This window comes from Podarcis pityusensis (assembly GCF_964106645.2).
Source record: "Podarcis pityusensis genome assembly, chromosome: 13".
Classification (NCBI taxonomy): domain Eukaryota; kingdom Metazoa; phylum Chordata; class Lepidosauria; order Squamata; family Lacertidae; genus Podarcis; species Podarcis pityusensis.
In genome coordinates, this window is record NC_138038.1 from 14,907,231 (window position 1) to 14,927,403 (window position 20,173).

Here is a 20,173-nt window from a genome sequence, read left to right on the forward strand (position 1 = left end):
CAAAGCTGTTATGAAATGAAAGGGAATCCAATAAAACTCTTTCTTTCTCCCTGCTCTTTTATTTCAGTCAGGTTTCCCTGGGTTTTTGCGAGGGGAAGAGATTGTCGAGGGGAGGAATGGTTGTTTGGGGGGGGGGAGAAGAGAGAGAGGGAGAGGAGACTGAAAAGCGTTGTCTCAGCGGGGAGCCAAGCCAGAGAGAAAAAGGCTTCTCTGAGAACGGAGCAGCAACATCTCGCCAAACCGAGAGGCTAGCTTCATCTACATGCAGAGTCACACAAGGCATTGGATGCTCGGGAACCCCATGGAGGTTTCACATGTGGTTCCCTGCTGGTTCCTCTGAAAAAGCTAACAATTGGGCTCGGAGGGTGAAAGCCCCTTGTGGTATCTCTCCCCACCCCCTTCCCAACTCCCCCCAAAGCCGTCCTTAAGCTGGACAGACAATTTGGTCAGTGTTATAAGAAGTACGGTGGACTCTCTTTGGGGGGGGGGGGGCGTGCTCCCTAGAAAGGCCTGCTTAAGACTTCTTCCCCAGTTTTTCCCCTGCACGATTTCCTCAGGGAGGCAGAGGGAAGAAACGAGGATTGCCGTCCTTGCGTTACTCCAAAGTTTTAGCGCAGCGACGGTCCATCTAAGGACCTTGGAGATGCTAAGGGTGTCGTCGTCTTCCGCCCCCCCCCCCCCGTGCCCGCAAAGCTGCATTTGCATGTATCTTTGGAAAACTAAACAAAAACTGTGTTAGGTCCGGCCTTTAACTGCTTCCTTTCCGTAGGGCCCCGCTCACTTTAAATTCTGCTGCGGTCCTTGCAGTTAAAGTGACCCTGCAGTCCCTTGCAAGAGACTTGCGGGCTTCTGCGTCTGAAAAAGCGACGCTCTCTAGACCTGTGTTTTTAAAATAAGCTGTTGCCAGGACATCTGAAGTTCTGCAGAAGCTGTTTCCTGGTTGAAATGCCGGCCTCAGCATTCAGCGCAGAGACGCTGCCGACGAACTTGTAATCCTGTTCGGAATTTTAGTGGACGTTGAGACCCCTGTGAAATCTAGAAACCGATACTGGAAATGCCAAAAGCAAAAAAAAAAGAAGCTAAACCATGCTATAACGAAGGAAAAGGATGATCAACTATGGGACTTTTTCCCCTGGCGTTTCCACTCGTGTTTCAAAACTATTTGTGCTACATGCTCCTTGATGAACCCAGATGGGACATGTTAATTGACTCAATGCACCTAGGTCTCTGTTTAATACATCATTTCTGTTTATTTATTCCACCACTACTTTGTTGCTGTTTAGTGGTTTAGTCGTGTCCGACTCTTTGTGACCCCGTGGACCAGAGCACGCCAGGCACTTCTGTCTTCCACTGCCTCCCGCAGTTTGGTCAAACTCATGCTGGTAGCTTCGAGAACACTGTCCAACCATCTCGTCCTCTGTCGTCCCCTTCTCCTTGTGCCCTCCATATTTCCCAACATCAGGGTCTTTTCCAGGGAGTCTTCTCTTCTCATGAGATGGCCAAAGTATTGGAGCCTCAGCTTCAGGATCTGTCCTTCCAGTGAGCACTCAGGGCTGATTTCCTTCAGAATGGAGAGGTTTGATCTTCTTGCAGTCCATGGGACTCTCAAGAGTCTCCTCCAGCACCATAATTCAAAAGCATCAATTCTTCGGCGATCAGCCTTCTTTAAGACAACTGTGCCGCACTTAAAATCTGATCATTAGGGTTGATTTTTTTTTGTCTAGAGGCAAGCACAGGTTTGAGAACCCTACACTTTTTTGCCATAAATTGGCTCCTGTGATTCACAGGAAAGTACAGGCAGACAAAGGAAGGTGTATAACTAACCCCTGCCCCACTATTTCCCCTGCCTTGATGAAACATGTACTGTATGCGCCTGAAAGTTGCTTAGCCCCCTCCAACTGCCTCTCACCTCTCCCCCAAAGATTGCACCTACTGTTTGGCAGCAAAGGCTGCTGGCTGAGGTTCCCAGTTCTTTATCCCCAAAGGTTTAGACTGGCTCCTTCATTTCACGGTTTTTTGTTTTGTGGGGGAAGAGGACAGGCTTACGATCCCATGCGAGTTGGACCACAGAGCAGTTCTAATAATGTAATGTTTTATTGAGCACGTTCCCTGTTTGGATGAAGGGCGTGCCTGACAACCCACTCTCGACATTTTTCAGCAAGCGTTTGATAATCCAGCTCACCAGCAGGCACGTTTAAACTCTGCGACCTTCCTTCCCGCTGGCACCACTGTATCGTTTTACGGGTGGGCTCCATCTTTCGTCGCAGTGATCTCTTTTTATGGCTTTCTGCTTTTCAGCAAGGCTGTTTCTCGTTCGGATGTTTCCCCATTATTCTGGGTTTATAATAGGGAGGAGAACTTGCCAAAGCAGTAGCTCAGGTGCTGGGCTCCTCTTGAGAAACAGGAAGGAAATTGATTTGTGAGAAGGTGGCACTTCTTTCTTTTTTATAATATTTTTTATTAATTTTAACATATAAATTATAAAATGTACCACAAAACTTATCACTTATACAATTTTTTTAGACTTCCATCAGCACCTCTGATGATCCACCGTTTTAACCACTTCTTATGCATTTCTTAACTTTATATTGCCTTTACATCTCTTAACAAATCATCCTCCCCCTTGTCCATTTTTACAATACTTCTAATAATACTCCTCACAAAACTTCTTGCAACCCTACAAACGTCTGTTCTTCACAATTACTTTTCAAATAGTCCGTAAATTTACTCCAGTCTTCCGTGAATTTCTGGTCTCGCCGGTTTTGAATCCTTCCTGTTAGTTTATCTAATTCTGCATAGTCCATTAACTTCATCCTCCAGTCTTCAATCGTCGGTAACTCTTCTTGCTTCCATTTTTGGACCAATAATATTCTTGCTGCTGTTACTGCATATAAAAAGAGCTTACATTCCTTTCTATTTATGTCACTCCCCACAATGCCCAATAAAAATGCTTCTGGTTTTTTTATAAATGTATATTTCAACATTTTTTTCAACTCATTATATATCATCTCCCAGAAGCATTTCACCTTTTTACATTCCCACCACATGTGATAAAATGTTCCTTCTTTTTCTTTACATTTCCAACATTTATTACTGACTTTATACATTTTCGCTAACTTAACAGGTGTAATATACCATCTATACATCATTTTCATCACATTTTCTTTTAGGGCATTGCATGCAGTAAATTTTAAACCGAGAAGGTGGCACTTCTTTCATTACTTACTGGGTTCCCCTCGAGATCTTTCAAGCAGAGGCACGGACTTCTCTTGGGTTATGGCCTATGATCTCCAACTTAGCCCTCTAAATGTCTCACGGGGGGGGGGAGTAGATGTGTTTCAGAATCAGGAACTGATAGAGTTTAGAGCAAAGCTTCAGCATTTTTAGCCCTTTGTGTGTGCTAGGTCCCAGTCTCTGTTTTTTCTGCGCAAGAACAACAATTATTTTGTCTTTCTGTGGCTGTTGGAGAAGCTCATAGGCAACAGAGTGCGGCCACTTTTCTCACTATTAAGGTTAATAGTGAGGTTTTCTCACTATTAAAGGTTAATACAAGCATACATAGGCTGTATGGAAATGTTCAGTGAAGAGCAGTTTCAAAATACTGGGAAATAAATGTAAATAAACACAAACTATGGCTGGGTGGTTGTTGTCTTCATATCCATCCTCCTTAAATGCTTTTGTAGGTCTCTGGTGGGCTTCTATTAGAAATGGAAGTCTAGGTCATTTATTAATATTATTAATAACACAAAACAAAGTTTAATAATAATAAAAAAGAATAATTGCATTTGTTAGTTGGGGTTTACCAAAAGGTCTCAAAGCAAGATAAAATGCAACAGTTGGAAACTTAAAAGCAGGAAAATTTAAAACTATGTATAATGCTAGATGTCTAAAACGCCTATCTGGTAATACAATAACAATGACTTCCTCTTATTATTTTTTCCCCTTCTCTCTCCTTGTGCTCTTTTTAAATGCGCAGGGTCGTAAGCTCTTGATCATTGGGACCACCAGTCGCAAGGATGTCCTGCAGGAGATGGAGATGCTGGATGCTTTCAGCACAACTATCCATGTTCCCAATATTGCTACAGGAGACCATCTCATGGAAGCCCTCGAGGTCAGGAGGCACCTGGGAATGGCTGGGGAAGGGAGCTGAGAGAGGAGCTCGATTTCTTTGGGGCTGTAGGAATGGGAAGATCTGGGCAAGCTGAGTAGTTGAGTCCCTGGCTACTGCCTGCAGTGGGCCCAAAAGCCTGGGAAAACTGACTAGTTGAGTCCCTGGCTACTGTCTGCAGTAGACCCAAAAACCTATTGTGGAGTTGTGGCATGAACATTTCAGCATTCATCCTGGAATTGAGAAGGGAAGAGGGGGCAATTGGCAATACATTAATCTCCCATCATCGTCTGGTTGGGTAAACCATCACCTGAACCATTTCCAGATGTTTTGGGGGCATTTACTTGGTCAGATTTGTTAATGCCCAATCTTTCAGCCCCGGGACTTTCACTCCTTTTTTCCCTTCGTGATCTGCCATTGTGCGTGAGTCTCCAGGCCCCCACCCCAAAGGTCCAAACTGGTTTTTGCAAAATATTGGAGAACTGTGCTATATAACACCACGGCTCTGGAACCTGGGGGGTGGGGGGAAGGAATCGATAAATCAGCTTTGCTACTACTTGTAAAGAAATGTCAATCTCTGAGTTATATGAATATAAGGAGACGTGAAAGACAGGCTTAGGCACTGGGTTTATATAACCTGAAATGAAACTGTTAAGAATGGAACAATGAATACTAGGACTGTGACTTTTAATCAATTAATTGATGGCAGAATAAAAAGTGTCCTTAATTAGTAAATCAGCATTCAGATGTACATGATCTTTAAATACAAGTACCATATTTTTTGCTCTATAAGACTCACTTTTTCCCTCCTAAAAAGTAAGGGGAAATGTGTGTGCGTCTTATGGAGTGAATGCAGGCCGCGCAGCTATCCCAGAAGCCAGAACAGCAAGAGGGATTGCTGCTTTCACTGCGCAGCGATCCCTCTTGCTGTTCTGGCTTCTGAGATTCAGAATATTTTTTTTCTTGTTTTCCTCCTCCAAAAACTAGGTACGTCTTGTGGTCTGATGCGTCTTATAGAGCGAAAAATACAGTACTTATAAAAACTGTGGGTGACACACTCAAACTTTTAAGAAGCATGTCTCTTATATAGCAAACAGAGCCCTTGTCCTTTACAGTTTACTTCCAAGTTTTGGGTCCTAGCTGCGGAATCTGGAATCATTTGCTGTTTCGTTTCGGTTTTAGAAAAAAGCAATCCTCCCCCTCAAAAACCCACCCCTGTTCATTTGCAGGATTATGCTTAGCCTCTCCAGATAGTCTTCTAAGGACTACATACCACGTTGGTCATTCTGCAGTAATAAATCTGTTCAATTTAATGGGAGCACCTAAGAGGGAGTACAGAAACTCCCCCCCCCCAAAGGTGAATCTGTGGAGAGAAAAATTGTGGGGAGCACAGGCACAGCTCCTGTACTCGTAGCTGTGGGAATGGTAGTGGCCTCAATTCTTCTGCAACACACAGTCCCGTTCCCCCCAAATTTCTTTGCTCTGCTCTGCTCCTGGGAGCTGCTTTGGTCTGTGAGGAAGTTGTAAATATTAAGAGGCAAGTTCGTTAACCTTCGGCATGCAGATTGCACAGAAGAAGTTCCTGCTTCAGGGGCTGTAGAGGAGCTTCCTTGTGGCCCAGGTCCTCTTCTGTTCCCACCTGATGCTGTACTGGACCAATTTCCCTGTCCTTATGGCTTGTGTGATCCGATACGCAGGTGGCGCTGTGGGTTAAACCACAGAGCCTAGGACTTGCCGATCAGAAGGTTGGCGGTTCGATTCCCTGCGACGGGGTGCGCTCCTGTTGCTTGGTCCCTGCTCCTGCCAACCTAGCAGTTTGAAAGCACGTCAAAGTGCAAGTAGATAAATAGGTACCGCTCCGGCGGGAAGGTAAACGGCGTTTCTGTGCGCTGCTCTGGTTCACCAGAAGCGGCTTAGTCATGCCGGCCACATGACCACATGTACGCCGGCTCCCTCGACCAATAAAGTGAGATGAGCGCTGCAACCCCAGAGTTGGCCACGACTGGACCTAATGGTCAGGGGTCCCTTTACCTTTACCTATGGCTTGTGTGATCAGATACCTGTGTGCTTGATCAGTAGACAGATCCTTTACGACATTGCCATTCAGTGAAGTAAGAGGCTCTGCGATGGAGAGTTTGGTGCATGGAGGATCAATTTCAAGTTCTGTAGCAGTGCGTAGCATCTTGCCAATGTTACCTGTCTTACTTGCTTGTTAGACAAGGTCTTCCATTGAGTGCTGGGCTTTTCTTAACGCAGCCGGCTTCTCTCTTCTGTCCCCTCGCAGCTCCTGGGCAGCTTTAAAGACAAGGAGCGTTCCACCATTGCCCAGAACGTCAAAGGGAGGAAGGTCTGGATTGGCATCAAGAAGCTTCTGATGTTGATTGAGATGTCAATGCAGGTAAGGTACCTTGCCCTCTGGTCAAGCCAGAGTCTGGATCTGGAATAGCTGTGGGGTAATAAGACACCCACTTGGTTTTGCCTCTCTCAATTCCCAGGGGCTCAAAGCTCTTGGCAACCTAAACACCCACACATTAAAATGTCAGTAATGATTAAGCTAAAAAAAAATAATAATAGCAGCATGTACTGCAGGGTTTGCTTCCTAGCTGCGATTTAGCAGTTCAAAAACTACAGACCCTGTCCAAGAACTAGCCATCTAGTCTGTGCATCTTTTTCTTCTCTTCAAATTAGATGGGCAAATTGACCACGGAGGACAGGCTGGATTTGCCCCTCCCTGGCGTTTTTCTCTAGCGTCGGAAAAGGAAGATTTCCTTAGCGGCTTTTGTTTTTTTTTACAATAATATTTATTAAATTTCATCAATAGACATAACAAAAAAGAAAATATACAACAACACAATAGAAAAAGTGAAAAAGAAGGGGGGGAAAGTAACAAACTTAAGATACCTAAACAGAAAAAAAGAACCTCAATTAATTCATTAAAATGCATTTTCATAAACATTTTGGTTGACTTCCTCTAATCTTCTCCATCTGAATTTCTTCTTAATTTGAATGCAGCAGTTTCCAATATCATTATTTCATAAAACAATATTACAGTCGTATTCCAATTTCTTTACCTTTCTTATAATACATTTTTTCCTTAGCGGGTTTTTAGCTCTCTTGTTGTAGCATTTCGAAAGCAGCTGGAGCCGCAGCTAGACGACTGCTTTGCAAAATAATAACTTGCATGAAAAGGCCGCTATCCAAATTAATGCATCCTGTCAGTGCAAGGATTGCTGCTTGCGCAGTGGGACTCTCCCCTGCCCACTGCCTGCCCCCACTTCAAATCTGCTCTGGAGGGTGTGGGGAACCCCTAGAGAAGATTTACAGGGGCAGTTCTGTTGCCCAAGCAAAACTCCTTGCGCCGATGGACCAAGTTACTTAGCACTACAGTGGTACCTCGGGTTACATATGCTTCAGGTTACATACGCTTCAGGTTACAGACTCCGCTAACCCAGAAATAGTGCTTCAGGTTAAGAACTTTGCTTCAGTATGAGAACAGAAATCGTGCTCTGGTGGCGCCGCGGCAGCAGGAGGCCCCATTAGCTAAAGTGGTCCTTCAGGTTAAGAACAGTTTCAGGTTAAGAACGGACCTCTGGAATGAATTAAGTACTTAACCCGAGGTACCACCGTACTTTGGATAAAACACAAATTGTTTTCCCTCCCCGTCACTAGATATGTACAGTGGTACCTCGAGTTACAAACGCCTCAGGTTACAAACTCCGCTAACCTGGAAGAGTTACCTCGAGTTGAGAACTTTGCCCCAGGATGAGAACGGAAATCGTGTGCCGGTGGCACAGCGGCAGCAAGAGGCCCCATTAGCGAGAGCACGCCTCTAGTTAAGAACAGTTTCAGGTTAAGAATGGACCTCTGGAACGAATTAAGTTCGTAACTAGAGGTACCACTATATGTAAGATGGGGAACCTGTGACTCTCCTAACGTTGCTGGATTTCAGCTCCTATCAGCCCCAGCTGACGTAACCAATGTTCTGTTGATAGGAATTGCATCCCAGCAACATCTGTAGGGCTGCAGGTTCCCCATCTCTGATAAATAACAGCAGAAGATAGGTATACTGATGGCTACTTGAACAACAGCTGGATGGAATTGTTCATATATAGAAGCAGTATGCTTCTGGATGTTGCAGGCAAACAGGGAAAGGCTATCCATCATCGCCAAATTTAGCCACTGTTGGAGTTCAGAATATTGAACTTTGGCCTGGCCCAGCAAGCAGTTCTTACTTGGGGTTCAGTGATGAAGCTTGCCCTTTTGCACACGTTCAATTTCATTTCACTTTTAATCTGTATGCCGCCTTTCGATATTACAAGGTGCTTTGCAAGCTGAAGAAAGAGCTTAAATAGACAGCAAAGATCACACACCTAATGACAATCTGATCCAATACGGAAAAGTCATAATTTCAGTTTAACACCTTGGCTTCTCCGTCTAAGGGATCTCTGGCAGCAGGGAAAGATCTCTGCTTGCAGATCTGCAACTCGCTGGAGCCAACAAACCTGGGCGTGATGGACCAGTAGCTTCGTATGTTTATATTCTCGCCGTGTACAGCACCATCCCGGTCTGAGTCTTTTGCAGACTCCTGGGAGTTGTGCTTTTTTCCCTTCTGCTCCAACTTTGATGGGAGCTCAAAGGGAGGCTATCCCAGTGTATAGTGCCCTCTGTCATCCGCGGGCAATGCCTCTGTACCCTTCTGGGACCGGGCCCTGTCTTCAGGTGCTACTAAATGAAGAGATTCCTCGCACCTTCCTGGGACAGGCTTCCAGGCGCAAGCCAAGAGGCAAGCAGTTCGGCAATGTGTTAAGCCCGTCCCCCGCCCCTTCCCTGTGGCTCGTTCTCTGTGATTCTGTTGAAACTTGCACAGGGCTGGGGATCTGCTCTGACTGGATGTCACCCGAGGGTACAGAGTCATTTATCTAGATTACTTTCCCCCCTCTCTCTTCCCCTTGACTCTTTAATTCCATACCCGCAGGCAAAAGTCAGTAAGTTATTGCTCACACCTATTAAAGTGTATATAATGGGCAGAGATCTGCAAGGTTACGGCCAATTTCACCCTTTTCGGGGCGCTTTTTAAAGTTGGATTAGAATTGTGGACGTGCATCCAAAAAAATATTTATCTTTTGGCAGCGGGGTGGCGGGCGGCAGGATTTGAAGTTTAGGGCCTTTTATTTCCAAGATGCAATGTTTCAGAGGTGGGACAGTGGTATTGTGAGAGAAGAAGGGGTCTGAATGAAGACAGGAGCCGGAGTCAAATTGTATCGCACGTTCCTTGCGACTGCAATTTCCTAGTGGTGGAGGTGTTTATTCCTGGAAGGCAGGTGGCCTTTGACTTTCCTTGCTATTCCTAGAATATGTTCAGAAACCTGAGTGTGCTGCTTTCAGTGAGGTAGCATCCTATAGTCCAAAACTGGACTTGAAACAAGACCAAATTAAGTTTGCACCCCTGTGGTTGGGATATTTTTGAGGGGCTTTAGGGGACAGGGAAAGAAGCATGCTTTTTCTGCACTGACAAGAAGGAGGAAAGTAGATTTATTATATTTGGAGCCACAGCTGGTGGCACAGCAGCCAAAATAACTCACATAGTAGGTGATATCAATGGTCCATCCAGTTTGCCATTGTTTCTTCTGCCCCTGCCCAGCCAGATGACCCAGGAAACTTCATAAACTGAGCCTGACAGCAACATTGTCCTATTTTGGGGTATTCCCCACAAAGTGAAGAGTTGAGTGCATCTCCAAAAAAGAGTGACTACTTTGGGGTGTTCAGCAGCTTCTCTCCCACCTCATCCTCCTTCGCCACAGACTTTGGGTTGGTATTCTAAGAAACGAGAGTAGCAAAATGCTTCAACTCGAATCGCAGGATCCGAAGGGCTCCCAAGGACTGGAACAGTCTGTTTTTGAAAGCTCCCCCAGCTTCAAAACCATGTTGCCTTAAAGGGCTGGTGGTAATGAGAGTGAGCACTGCAGTTTAAAAAAATGGGAGCCCCAAGTCCTCTCGGGCAAGTGGAACTGGTTTTGTGGCTCTTTGCATGCTGGCCGTAACACCTTCCACAAATCGGTTTATCAGAAAAAAGCCATTGACGATTATCCTGACTGCTCATCACGACCCATAAGTTGCTTGCTTGCATTAAAATGTAGCTTCTAAATAATCACACAACCAATCTTGAATTTCATATCTGGGACAGAATTTTAGACCCCAAATTTATAGCACTGTAAGTATTGGAATTTAATGTGAACACTTTTTTTTTTAAGATCACCTACAGATGTTAGATTCCTTACATTTTTCCAAAGTGAAAAATTACAAAACTTTTTAAATAGGCTGTTGCAAGAACCCCTTGGATTAGTTTGAGGGTATTAAGGGGGGGGGCGACCCCTCATGCTAAGTTTCCCCCCTCCTCACTGGGGTGCAAAAATTCAGTCACTTACTGGCACCTAAAAAAAATTGGTCGGATCTACTGGGTTTCTGAAGTAGGCTGCAGCCCTTTGAAATGTTGACGTGTTAAAGGCTCATTCAGAAGCGTGAAGCATTATTTGTAAGGGGCTGCTTGCTTTCCACTGACAAAACCCAGGTTTAGTAGGGATTCCCTGCAGACTCCATATTTGAGGGGAATTTGAAAAATCTCACCTCACGCCTTCCCTTCCTCTGTCTTCCAAGGTGTTGCCATGTGTTGCATCCACACTGCTCAGACCTTTCAGCATCTCGGTCTGCTAAATTGTGCCCTGTGCAAATTTCCAGGCTTGTGCAAAGAACCGCAGAATACAAAATTGAGTTTCAAGAGAGGCAGCACAGTGTAACGGTTATAGTGTTCAGCTAGAACCAGGGTAAGATAAAAGGTAAAGGATTCCCGCGACGGGGTGAGCTCCTGTTGCTCTGTCCCAGCTCCTGCCAACCTAGCAGTTCAAAAGCACACCAGTGCAAGTAGATAAATAGGTACCACTTCGGCGGGAAGGTAAACGGCGTTTCCGTGTGCTCTGGCTTCCATCACGATGTCCCGTTGCTCCAGAAGCGGTTTAGTCCTGCTGGCCACATGACCCGGAAAGCTGTCTGTGGACAAATGCCGGCTCCCTTGGCATGAAAGCGAGATGAGCGCTGTAACTCCATAGTCACCTTTGACTGGACTTAACCATCCAGGGGTCCTTTACCTTTTTTTAAAAACCAAGAACCAGGGAGTCCCAAGTTCAAAGTCCCACTCAGCTATGAGTGTCTTTGGGTCGAATCATTGCCTCCCAATCTTACCTACCTCACAGGGCTGTTGTGAGGATGAAATAAGTGTGTGTGTATGTGCGTGCGACCACAGTCTTGAGCTCATGGAAGAAGGAAGATATAAGCCTAAGAATAAATAATAAGACAGTTTTGAGTTGGTTTAGCCGCAACTGCCCTCACCTGCTCCTTGTCCCTTCAGCAAGGTGAGCTTGCTGTGGTTCACTGGTTGATTTTGTCTCTCTCTTTGTGTCTTCCCTTTGAACTTGCGAAGATGGATCCCGAGTACCGCGTGCGAAAATTCCTGGCACTTCTAAGAGAAGAAGGAGCGTAAGTGACAGTAAGAGCATCTGACAGGGGTGTGTCCGCTTATTCTTGCCTAATCTGCGTGCATGCTTAATAACTCGCCATGTGCCATTGGCCCAGGCCAGAATTTTAGCAAGAGTCCTTTTTGTAAACCTTGGTTTTACAAAAAGAAAAAAGGCTCATCTTCGTCCTTGGTGGCTGTTTAAATTACTCCATTCCTGCTTCATCCTACTTTCGAGGTTTGGGGTTTTTCTTCTTATTTCAACATTTTGCTTATTCACCAGTGACATGAGTGTGTGCAAAAATCTGTTGCATTCATTCGTGTGTGTGTGTGTGTGTGTGTGTGTGTGTAAAAAGGGAGGGAGTTTTGTGGCTCAAGCTTGCATAGGAACCATATTATTATTATTATTATTATTATTATTATTATTATTATTATTCATATGTGTATATCACCCTATACCTGCAGGCCTCAGGGTGGTCACAGCATAAAATCACAGTATAAAAACAAACAATACATAATAAAAACAAAAGCAAGAATAACCCAATAATTCCCTCCTCTCCAACACATTTTAAAAGGGCATTGGATGTCAGTCAGCCCAAGGCCCAGTTGAAGAGGAACCATTTCGCCTGGCACCTGAAGGTGTATATTGAAAGCGCCCGGCAAACCTCCCTGGGGAGAGCATTCCACAAATGGGGAGCCACTGCATAGAAGGCCCCGTTCTTATGTTGCCACCCTCCAGACCTCTCGAGGAGGAGGCACACGAAGGAGGGCCTCAGAAGATGATCTCAGGGTCCGGGTAGGTTCATATGGAGAGAGGCGGTCCTTGAGGTATTGCGGTCCTGAGCCGCTTAAGGCTTTGTAGGTTAAAACCAGCACTTTGAATTGGGCCCGGAAGCTGATAGGCGTGTCATTTATCCTTTCTGTATAGCCATACTTTTTGACCCCCACAAAGCCCCTTGTTTTCATATGTCTTTTGGCTTGGCTTTGACATCATTGTGAGGGAAAGCGCTCTGAGCATGAGCGGCTAAGAGCAGCTGATGCACTGCCTTATAACCGAACCCCTGGCCACTAATCTGGGTCACCGGCAGACTGAAACTCAAGATTAAATGCCGCGAGCTGAGCAGCGTGTTGCAAAAAACCCCAGCACCGTTCCTCCTGCTCTGCTCTGTTTCAGGTTGCAGTTGTGGGGAGGAGGGTTGTGTTCAGACCCCCTGCATGTAGAAAAGCAGCACACCAAGGAGGAAGCGAAATTAGACCCTTTCCTCCGTCACATGGAGGGAGGTTCTGATGGAGGGGAATTTACAATCATGCCTGTTCCCTCCCTGTGAAGATGTGCACACCCAGATGGCTGTACCACGTGGATATTTTTGAATGTGTTGGGCTCTGGAGCCATTTCTCTTCCAGTTTTCCCCACGCACATCTAGTCGCAGGGCACGGTCCGCCTCTGGGCCGGCGAGTCTGTAGATTTAGCTCTTTGACAGCGGAAGCGGTGATTCCTGGAAGAGCTCCCATAAGGGGCTAGAAGAGAGGTATAGGCAAATGCGTTCACACGCGGCTTCGTGGGTTCAAGGAAGGAGTTTCCGCAGACCTCTGGTTTAGATTCGGACCCGATTCTGTACCTCTCCGGGGTGAGATAACACGAGAGAGATTCTGCTAAAGATATGGGTCGCCTGCTTTGGGGCTGTTCTGTTTCCCCATAGCCTGCTCCAGTCCAGAGCCGTAGCCCGCTGAACCTCTTTCTTTTTGCAGCTTGGAGGATTAATGCCTGATGCACGGCCATCTTTGTGACTCCGCATGCGCTTCCCATCTCTGGATGTCCAGCTGTGTGTGCCACTCACCACCCCTCCCCCAAGATATGCCCGCCCTTTGTGGAACCGGTTGCCCTCTTTTCCTTTGCAGCAGCCCGCTGGACTAAGAGGGAAACCCGGAGCCTTGGGCAGAAGCCGTGGCTGGGGAAGAAGCCAAGCGAGAGCCTCCTCCTCCTCCTCCTCTTCCGTGTGGTGTGTCTGGACAAGAGCCTAACGTTCGGCCTCCTTCAGAGACTCCCCTCATCCCTCCTCTTTGCATGTCGGACGCAGCCGAACACTCTGCCCTTTGTTATCTATCGTCCTCGATATCCTGGTGTCTCGTGGCAAATCAAAACTCTCTATCTAGAGTAACTGCTTTCGTATTATGCTGCCTGCCGCACCTGCTCACTTGGTTTTGGCGCACAGGGGGGAGGAAAACGAACGTGCCCCATGCAGACCTGTCCGTGTTAACGCGCAAGCTGGTGATAGCTCCCAGGCCCCAAACACAGGGAAATCCTCCTCATTCCAGACCTGTGTATGGTCCTTCTTAAAGCTGCTGGTACCCCAAGTTCCCCCTTTCTCCCACACATTCACACAAGTGGTTTGGTCCTCGTGGGCCAATACCGTGCTGTGGAGCTTCAGACTCGTCCCAGGGGAAAACGGTGAATGAAGTATTCATCACAAGACCAGGATCCAGAGAGAGGTTTTAGGAAAGAGGGGCAATGGTGGCTGCACCCTTCAGAGGCTCGACAACATTTGCAGTGGCGGCTAGTTAATTCCCAGCGGCCACTGGGCGTGGAAGAACCCAGCCGGACTCTGGTGCACTAAGGCGGGGGTAGACAGCGCAGGGCTACCCCAATGCTGTTGGACTTCAGCTCCCATCATCCCTGACGATTGACCATGCCGGCTGGGGCTGATGGGATTTGTAGTCCCCCCCCCCCCCCGGCATGGGCTATCCCTTCACTAATGGTTTCCTATAAAACAGGCAGCGTGGTCCCACCCGTAGATGCAGACAGCTTAGTATTCCTGCAAAACTTTGAAAACAGCCTGCAGCTTTCTGTTGCAGCGCCCTTCCTCGCTGGAGTCTGGCCCCTTGTGATGTCGCGCAGATCTGTCACAAGAGGCCTGGTGTGCAGTTTCTTCCGTATGCGGTTGCCATAGGCATGAGCGCATAGCGATCTTCCTAAGTGGCTATCGGAGACCTTGGTCTCTGCCGTCGGCTTCTTGCTTTTCAGCGTAGTGGCATCACAAAAGCGGAAAGCTGTTACGCTTCTTCCAGAGAGGCTTCCTTTGCTGTGCACTGCAATAGTGAACCAATAGTCCCATTTGCTCTTGGGAAACCACCAAGCAACGTCGCGCTTGTTTACGCTAGAGCCGGATGAGTTCTTCCACCTATCGTCCGGCTGCATTTTATTGCAGAGCTTGCCACCTGGATCCTGCCCGTCCCATCGAGAAGTTTCCCCGCCGTATCGGCAACAATTGCCCAGCCAGTTTGGGAGCGAGAGGGGTGCACGTAGTATCGAGTTCTGCTAAGCCCATAGGGACAGGAGGGTAAAAAACTAATTACGGAGTTTCTGCTTCCTCTGAATCGGCTCTTAACACTGCTCTGTAGAAATACAGGTGGTTTAATGGCCCTGAATAATCTTCCTCCACCTCATCCACAACACAAGTGAGTGGCTGGACCGATCTTCCGTCTTGCTGAAACCCCCCTCTATATCACTGACGGGGTCCTCATTCCCCACCTCTCCCAAGTTGCTACAATCAGGCAGCTGAAAACTACACTTGACTCCTTTCCGCCCTGTGCAGCAAAAGGAAAACAGTTGTGTTAGAAGTTGCTGCAATGTACTTGAATCACAATGGATGCATTTATTATAACGTGGGTTAGCAGCTTTATCCTCTTTTTTTAGTTCCACCCCCCCTGTTATTAGTGTTGAGGATTATGTGAATCCTTGGTGGAGCTGTAAAATCCCCTCTTCAGTTGTGTGATTGCTCTGTTTCCAGCTGCACCTTTGCCTCCACCCCCCTCCCCACCTGGCCCAAATCTCAAGAACCTTCTCCTTTCTCCAACTTCTTTCATCTTCCAGTGAAAGGGAAACACACATGTTGTATTTAACGTAATGTCTTGGAACCAAATGATGTAAAACATTTTTATTGTGGTTTTTTTTCTTCTTTTTTGTCCAAAGCTATATTCACAGAGAGAGAGAAAAATACAAATATATATGTATATATCGATTGATTGTATGTTTAAAACGCAGGTGAACTGATGCAATAAAAAGGCACAGATATTCAGGTGTTTGGGTGGTTTGTGAACGGCGCAGGAGATGAGCGAGTCGTTCGGTTCTCCTTGGAATGTCTGCGCAATCCAAAGATGCAGTGCTGCAGAAATGTTTTAACTAGCTTGTTGCAATGTAAAGCTTTAAAGGCCAGAGCTTCGTTCAGCAGATATGTGGCTTGAGAGTGTCCCTATTTTCACTGCAGAAAAGTTGGAGGGTATGAGAAGCGTGCGTGTACAGTCATACCTCAGAAGTTGAACGGAATCTGTTCCGGAAGTCCATTCAACTTCCAAAACCAAAAACGCGGCTTCTGATTGGCTGCAGGAAGCTCCTGCAGCCAATCGGAAGCCACGACGGGCGTTCGGCTTCCAAAAATTGTTCGAAAACCGGAACACTCACTTCCGGGTTCCGAAAGGGAGCCAATTTGTTTGGGAACCAAGGCGTTCGAGATCCAAGGTACGACTCTGTATGGAAGCAGTGCCTGGAGGGTACATTCTCAAGGTTGGGTACCACTGATGCCAGAGATGCAGAGGGTCCTGCTTAGTCAACTAGATGAGGAGCAGAAGGCCAGGATTCCAGGATTTATACCAGGCCTGACCTTATACACAGGCCTTACACTTGCCATTTGCAAGTGTTGCTCGCTCCAGGGTTCTGCCACCTCAGCATCCCCAGTGCCAGGAAATTTTAGGTTAGGACTCCAAGATTCCCATTTCAAACCCACAAGTCCCAGATTCCTTTCCCCTCCCCCTCGCCTTAATGAAAAATCAAATCCACTGCCCCCACTCCCTGCTCTCATTCCCATTAATAATTCTCTCTTTTAAATATTTCAGAATCAGTGCTCTATGCCTTTAGAAGTCGAGATAAAAAGAACGGGGAGCTAATAACTCCCAAATTGTAAAAGTCCTTGAGTGCAAATTGCCTCCTCCATTGTGCCTCGTGGGTTCTGGCAGTAGCTTTCTCGTGTCTCTTTTCCCTCATGGAATGAGTAATGACATTTTAAAAAAAATCGATTAACCCTAGGCAGCCAACTCCTCCTTTCCACAGCACTTTATCTCTCTCTCTCTCTCTCTCTCTCTCTCTCTCTCTCTCACACACACACACACACACACACACCCAGCCTTGCACACTAACACGACAAAAAATATTCCAACAATTTTAAGTTTGCTTTTAAGTGCCTTTAACTTTATTGACTTAAAGAGGACCAAAGAGAGGTGAAATATATTTCTTCTTCTTCAAATATATATAATATATATATATTTATATAATATATAATCTTAGTTAACTCAAAGGTATATATACATTGTATAATAAATAATTATAAAAAGAGCATTTTCTGAATATAACTTTCAAAAAAGGCTGGAAACCCTCTACGGCTTTGTAAAGAACTTTGGATACAGCAGGTTGAGGGGAGGCTGGGGGGGGGGAGCAGGACTTAATGTCCCCCAAAAGATGACTGGAATATATAGTTTATTAGTATGCATATGCCTGTACCAGGCCCTTTCTAGTCAAGCATAATGGATAAGAGATCGGGGGCAGGCTGAGTGACTGCAGGAATGAAACTAGGATTTATTTCACGCAGTTTGGTACACACACAGTTGCCACTCTGGAGGCTTCACCCAGGGCAGAAAAACCTGGCTAGCACCCCTGTAGCTACCACACTGCCTCTCTGGAACAGATTCCTTTTTTTAATCACAAAAATCAGCCATGAAGTTAAGCGGGGTTAATGCTAGCCAGGGATCCTCCTAGCCAGAATCTGAAGCTTACCATTGACCGCTGATCAGCATTAATGGTAGCTAACAATACTGACCTCTTCCTCAGTTGCGGATCGCAGTTTGCGATGCCATTGCCCGCTCCCAGCTGCTCTCAACTTCAGTGAGAGAACTCCCATGTTAGGTCTACAGCAGCACAGGGGTCTGTTTAGTGTGGGAATTTTTGCTGCTGAGTAGACAGCGGGCTTAAATACCGTATTTTTTGCTCTATAAGACGCACCAGACCATAAGACACACCTAGGAAAACAAGAAAAAAAATATTCTGAATCTCAGAAGCCAGAACAGCAAAAGGGATCGCTGCGCAGCGAAAGCAGCGATCCCTCTTGCTGTTCTGGCTTCTGGGATAGCTGCGCAGCCTGCATTTGCTCCATAAGACGCACACACATTTCCCCTTACTTTTTAGGAGGGAAAAAGTGAGTCTTATAGAGCAAAAAATACGGTATGTACTCTGGCTGGCTTCTGGCTAATGCTATAAACGCCCAGACACTTTGGCTGTGGGTAAAGGTCTATTCAACCAGCATTGTGGAGATGGCTTTAGGAGGTATGGCAGATGAGAAACTTGAGTGTGTCCCATCTCACAAAAGGTCAATACAGTGGTACCTTGGTTCTCGAACTTAATCCGTTCCGGGAGTCCGTTCGGCTCCCGAAACCGTTCGAAAACCAAGGTGTGGCTTCCGATTGGCTGCAGGAGCGCCCTGCAGCCAATCAGAAGTTGCGGAAGTTGCGTCGGACATTTGGCTTCTGGAAAATGTACGCAAACCCAAACACCTACTTCTGGGTTTGTGGTGTTCGGGAGCTGATTTGTTCGATAACTAAGCCGTTCGAGAACCAAGGTACCAGTGGTAATGCAAGTCTTTTATGTTGCCAACAAGGACCCTTGCTTCCAAGAACTGGAAGTTCTAGTATCAGCCTGTCCCAGGCTTCAAAAGTGGCCATTGACAAGCTGGGAAGGATGAAAAGGAGAGCTGTGGAAATGATCAAGAAGGTAAAATCCCCGTGAGGAAAGAAATCGTGTCAGTTCAGACCAGGGGAAACGAAGTATTAATGTGGGACAAATCCCTCTTGCATCTTTCCAGTGGTTTAAAAAGAAAAGAAAAAAAATCTCGGAGGATGAATAATTCTTTTCCATCTCCTGCTTGGAGCTATCCAGTAAGTCTGAGGCAGGGAGCTGAAACCTGTGGCACTCCAGATCTTGTTGGACTCCCAACTTCCTTTGGCCCCAGCCAGCATGGCTAGTGGTCAAAGTTGAGGGCAGTTGGGAGGTCCTCATCTGCAGAGCCATGGGTTCCCTGCCATGAAAGCAGTTTGATCTGGTGGTACTGTTGCAGTGTTTTGGAAACAGGAGAGACTGCTGGAGCGAGAGAGAAAAAGAGACATATCTAGGACAAAAAGACATAATAAAAGTGATCCTGATTAATAAGATCTTAAGAGAAGCAAGAAGAAAGTATTAGCATGCTTGGGGGACCCCAGGTTGCAGAAGTGTGAGGGGCAACAACCCTAAAGGCAAAGGACCCCTGACAGTTAAGTCCAGTCGCTGACGACTCTGGGGTTGTGGCGCTCATCTCGCTCTATAGGCCGAGGGAGCCGGCGTTTGTCCACAGAAAGTTTTTCCGGGTCATGTGGCCAGCATGACTAAGCCACTTCTGGTGCAACGGAACACCGAAACCAGAGCAGCACACGGAAACACCGTTTACCTTCCCGCCAGAGGGGTACCTATTTATCTACTTGCACTTTGACGTGCTTTTGAACTGCTAGGTTGGCAGGAGCTGGGACCGAGCAACGGGAGCTCACCCCGTGGCGGGGATTCGAACCGCTGACCTTCTGATCAGCAAGCCCAAGAGGCTCAGTGGTTTAGACCACAGCGCCACCCACGTCCCATCCACAAAAAACCCATCCACAAAAAACCCAACCTATCCACAAAACCCCCCCGCAACTTCAGTGACCATGAATGTTTCAGAGAGTTGGAATGCCTTGCTTGAAACTGTAGACTCCTTTTGGGAGAGAGGACACATTGCGATGCGCTGTTACAGACCTCACTTGCTCTAACAGCAAACTCCAGTGATTGATTCTCTCGCCCCAAAATAAGATGGTGGTCTCTCCTGACCCACAGAAATATGTGCATTTGCAAATAAAAAGATAACGGTGTTTCTTAACAATCTAAAACCTGCCTGACGGGAGCCTGTGAGCATGTTGATGGTAGCTGAGCCTGCAGAGGAAAAAATGGTCTAAAGAAACTGGGAGGCGATGGGAGTATTCCAATCATGTCTGCTTTTTGAGACGTGGAAGGACAATTGACTAACCCCCCTTCCCCATCAAAAGGGAAAGTATTATGGGATGAGAAGCAAGAAGTGACTTGCTCAAACCCCTGACAGCTTTTAGTAAGTATCCTAAAATGGGAAGGGAAGGATAAGAGTTGGGGGGGTACCTCTCCCAACTCCAGAACTGCGGACCTCCCTCTTATAAAATACCCAGGTTTGGGATTGACAGCCTTTTAGCATGCTGTAAAGGTAAGCAGGGGTGTGTTTTTTATTGCTTCCTTGCTCCTGAAACCACCCACCCACCCTGAGCCTTCACAGCACTACAAGGCTCCCATTCCATTGTCTGGAGCCATGAACAGGAAGAAGCACTTAATGGGCGAAGAAATGTAATGTTTCGTTGCAAGTTCCGCTTGTTTCCTCTAATAGCAGATTCAAACAGCCAAGTGCTTTTATCAGTTTGGAAACAAGGAT

The 20,173-nt window shown here is 46.5% G+C and overlaps 1 protein-coding gene across 8 annotated transcripts in view; it reads left to right on the plus strand.

Moving 5' to 3' along the window:
- Positions 1-15,687, plus strand: part of NSF (N-ethylmaleimide sensitive factor, vesicle fusing ATPase) — a 108,754-nt gene extending 93,067 nt beyond the window's left edge. For 2 of the 8 annotated variants that reach the window (XR_013978548.1, XR_013978549.1), the window contains exons 18-22: positions 3,977-4,111; positions 6,393-6,506; positions 11,583-11,638; positions 12,191-12,411; positions 13,365-15,687. Coding sequence is in view for 6 of the 8 variants with exons in the window: in XM_080976674.1 (XP_080832800.1) it covers positions 3,977-4,111; positions 6,393-6,506; positions 11,583-11,638; positions 13,515-13,530 (321 nt within the window). In the remaining 2 variants the exon portion in view is untranslated. Of the gene's footprint in view, positions 1-3,976; positions 4,112-6,392; positions 6,507-11,582; positions 11,668-12,190; positions 12,412-13,364 lie in introns of all 8 variants that reach the window. The other 6 variants (XM_080976676.1, XM_080976679.1, XM_080976677.1 and 3 more) reach the window with 6 other exon arrangements.
- Positions 15,688-20,173: the final 4,486 nt, after the last annotated feature.